Below are 3,205 nucleotides of genomic sequence, written 5' to 3'. Positions count from 1 at the left end.
TGTTGGTCAGGCTGGTTTTGAACTCCTGACCTCAGGTGATCCACCCGCCTCGGCCTCCCAAAGTGCTGGGATTATAGGCGTGAGCCACTGCTCTTAAAAGCAGTGGATGGAGCAGGAATCTGATTAAACCTCTGGATCTAGCAGTCAATTTGCAGGAAATAGAGAAGGCAGAGGAACATGTTGAATTGCACCACGAGTGAGCAATCAGCAACCCCCAATCTGGGAGACTATAAGTCAAATGGTTATGGGGCTTCAACAGATAGACTGTAAAAAAAGAATGTAATGGAAGAGAAATGTATAGATTTAAAAAGACTTAAAGAAATATCAGGCCAGGCATGGTGGCTTACGTCTGTAATCCCAGCACTTTGGGAGGCTGAGGTAGGCAGACTGCTTGAACCCAGGAGTTTGAGACCAGCCTGGGCAACATGGCAAAACCCCATTTTGTAAAAAATCTGAAAATTAGAGGGTTGTGATGGTGCCTATAGTCCCAGCTACTTGGGGGGCTGAGGCAGGAGGATCACTTAAGGCCGGGAGATGGAGGTTGCAGTGAGCCAAGATGGTGCCACTGTACTCCAGCCTGGGTGACAGAGTGAGACTCTGTCTCAAACAAACTAAAACAGAAAAGGAAATACCAAACGTTTTAAAGAAAAAAAAACAAGACTAAATTATAGTATCTAGAAATGGAGCCAGGAAATCCAAGATGATTACTGTAAAACTTGAGTAGTTACCTACTTTTAGGAGACGAAGGGTATTGAGATTGGGATGAAAAACTTGGAGGGGCTTTTGAGGTGGCTGGCAATGTTAAATTTCCTGACTTGGATGGTGGTTACAAGGGTATTTGCCTTATAAAAACTTATTAAGCCATCCTTTGTTTTACATAGTTTTCAGCACCTATGCTTTATTTTATAATAAAGAGATTTAAAAAAATAAAACATGGCAATAACGGCCCATATCCTTCTCCAGCTCCCTCCCCAACCCCCTTACCCAATAATCAGCTAGACCTCCATTTTGCACAGCTGCCCTTTTAAGACTGCCACATGCTCTCCAGCTCATGACAAAGAAACTGCTTTACTCAATTACAATTCCTCTCTGGCTTCTGTAGCACCAGGGTATATCCAGAACAGGATATTTATAAGGGATTCAAGACCTGTATGTATCTCGATGTTTATGGATATTCTGTAGCATATACTTTCTATGAAAATGTTCTCTATTGATTACAGCAGAATCAGCAAAAGTGAAATGCTGGGATTCTGGGCAGCCAACAAGGGTTACACAAAAGCGAAATGACTTGCTACTTTACATAAGTCTCTCATGTTGTATTCTTTTTATTTTTTGAGACAGGGTCTCACTCTGTTGCCCAGGCTGAAGTGCAGCGGGGTGATAATGGCTTGCTGCATTCTCAACCTCTTCGGCTCAAGCAATCCTCCCATCTCAGCCTCCCGAGTAGCTGGGACTATAGGCAGATGCCACCATGCTTGGCTAATTTTTAGATTTTTTTGTAGAGACAGGATCTCACTATGTTGCCCAAGCTGGTCTTGAATTTCTGGGCTCAGCAATCCTCCCTCCTCAGCCTCCCAAAGTGCTGGGATTACAGGTATGAGCTACCATGCCCTGCTCTCCATGTATATTCTTCAAATAATACAATTAAAAGTACTTTATATTAGGTCTAGTCCCTTAGGATTTGTTGTGAATAAAGTCAATCACAAACTCAATTATCTAGAATCATCTCATATAAAGTAACTTAATATTAAATGTCTCATCTTTTACTACCAATCAACTGAGTATAAATATGAACATTTCAATGAGCGAATAAGGTGATTTGTCAGTTGAGGTATTTAAAAAACTCTACTTTTGTTTGACACACATGTATACAGGCATGACTTTTTTTTTTTTTTTTTTACCTAAAACGATATTGTCTGCTATACTTTCTTTAAATTTTATGCATGACTTAATGACTTAAAACAGGAAGTTGTTGATTAGAGAAGTACTATTTATCTCTCTAAAGTACTTATGTCTTATCTCTCTAAAGTAGTACTTTAGAGAGTGCTAAAGTACTCTCTAAAAATACTATATCTCTATTTATCATTCTACACAAAGCTTGCCATGCCTTCTATAAGCAATAAAATAGTAGCCCCAAACTGACCTTACTAGATATATGATAAAACTAGAAAAGTAAAATATTATTGGTAAAACCCAGATGGTGGATATATGGATAGTCACTGTAAAGTTCTTTCAACTTTACTGTATCCTGGAAGTTTTTAAAAATAAAATGTTTCAGCCTGAGCAACATGGCAAAACCCCATTTCTAGAAAAAAATAGAAAAATTAGCCAATTGTGGTTGCACAAGCCTGTAATCCCAGCTACTTGGGATGCTGAGGCGGGAGGATGTCTTGAGCCTGGGAGGGAGAGGTTGCAGTGAGCTGAGACTGCACCATTCCACTCCAGCCTGGGCAACAGAGTGAGACCTTGTCTCATAAAAATTAATAAAATAAAATTTTGGGGAAAAAAATTCACCTTACCTCATAGTGCAGCATGAAATTTTTATCTTTTATCCCACTACAAATAAAAGGCATAATATTAAAAACATCATAGGAAAAAACATATTTATTTCAAAACACAACTAAAACAGATTTAAGGGGATTTTACAAAACAACTAGGTGTTAATGAAAAATCAGACTGAAACTGAAAACCAAAGAATTAATTAGAAGGATGATTGTGACATGATATTTTCTTCTGGGGCTTATGAATGAATTGTACAGATTTAGGAAACCAATTTTGCCTTAAATATAAGTCCTTAAATATCCAGATTTGAATACTAAGACAAGACAATAGATGTATTTTTAAGCATTAATAACTACTGAGAGAATCCTAAATGCTATACTCACCTTAGTTAAATCTCAGAGCTACAATGCTTCTCCCAGTCAATATGAGAAATGAAGAAAAAGTCCTGGGATGGGGCAGAATCTGCACGATCATAAACTGTAGCTTTGGAGAAAGAAATCTAAAAACCAAATTCCTTCAGAGGACTAAAGGAATCACAGATTTTGGGAGCTAGAGAGGATTATAGCAGGTCATTGGCCCAGTGCATTTTATAAGAAATAGAAACCGGCCGGGCGCGGTGGCTCAAGCCTGTAATCCCAGCACTTTGGGAGGCCAAGACGGGCGGATCACGAGGTCAGGAGATCGAGACCATCCTGGCTAACAC

At 39.1% G+C, this 3,205-nt stretch overlaps 1 protein-coding gene across 1 annotated transcript in view; it reads right to left on the bottom strand.

Annotated features, from left to right (window-relative positions):
• Nucleotides 1–3,205, bottom strand: part of PNPT1 (polyribonucleotide nucleotidyltransferase 1) — a 62,413-nt gene that overhangs the window by 21,432 nt on the left and 37,776 nt on the right. The window contains exon 15 of the mRNA XM_011957443.1: nt 2,520–2,556. Within this exon, the coding sequence (XP_011812833.1) occupies nt 2,520–2,556 (37 nt within the window). The remainder of the gene's footprint in view (nt 1–2,519; nt 2,557–3,205) is intronic.

This window comes from Colobus angolensis, unplaced genomic scaffold (genome assembly GCF_000951035.1).
Source record: "Colobus angolensis palliatus isolate OR3802 unplaced genomic scaffold, Cang.pa_1.0 Scaffold442, whole genome shotgun sequence".
NCBI lineage: Eukaryota > Metazoa > Chordata > Mammalia > Primates > Cercopithecidae > Colobus > Colobus angolensis.
Note: the sequence above shows the minus strand (reverse complement) of the source record. Positions and strands in the feature narration are given on the sequence as shown.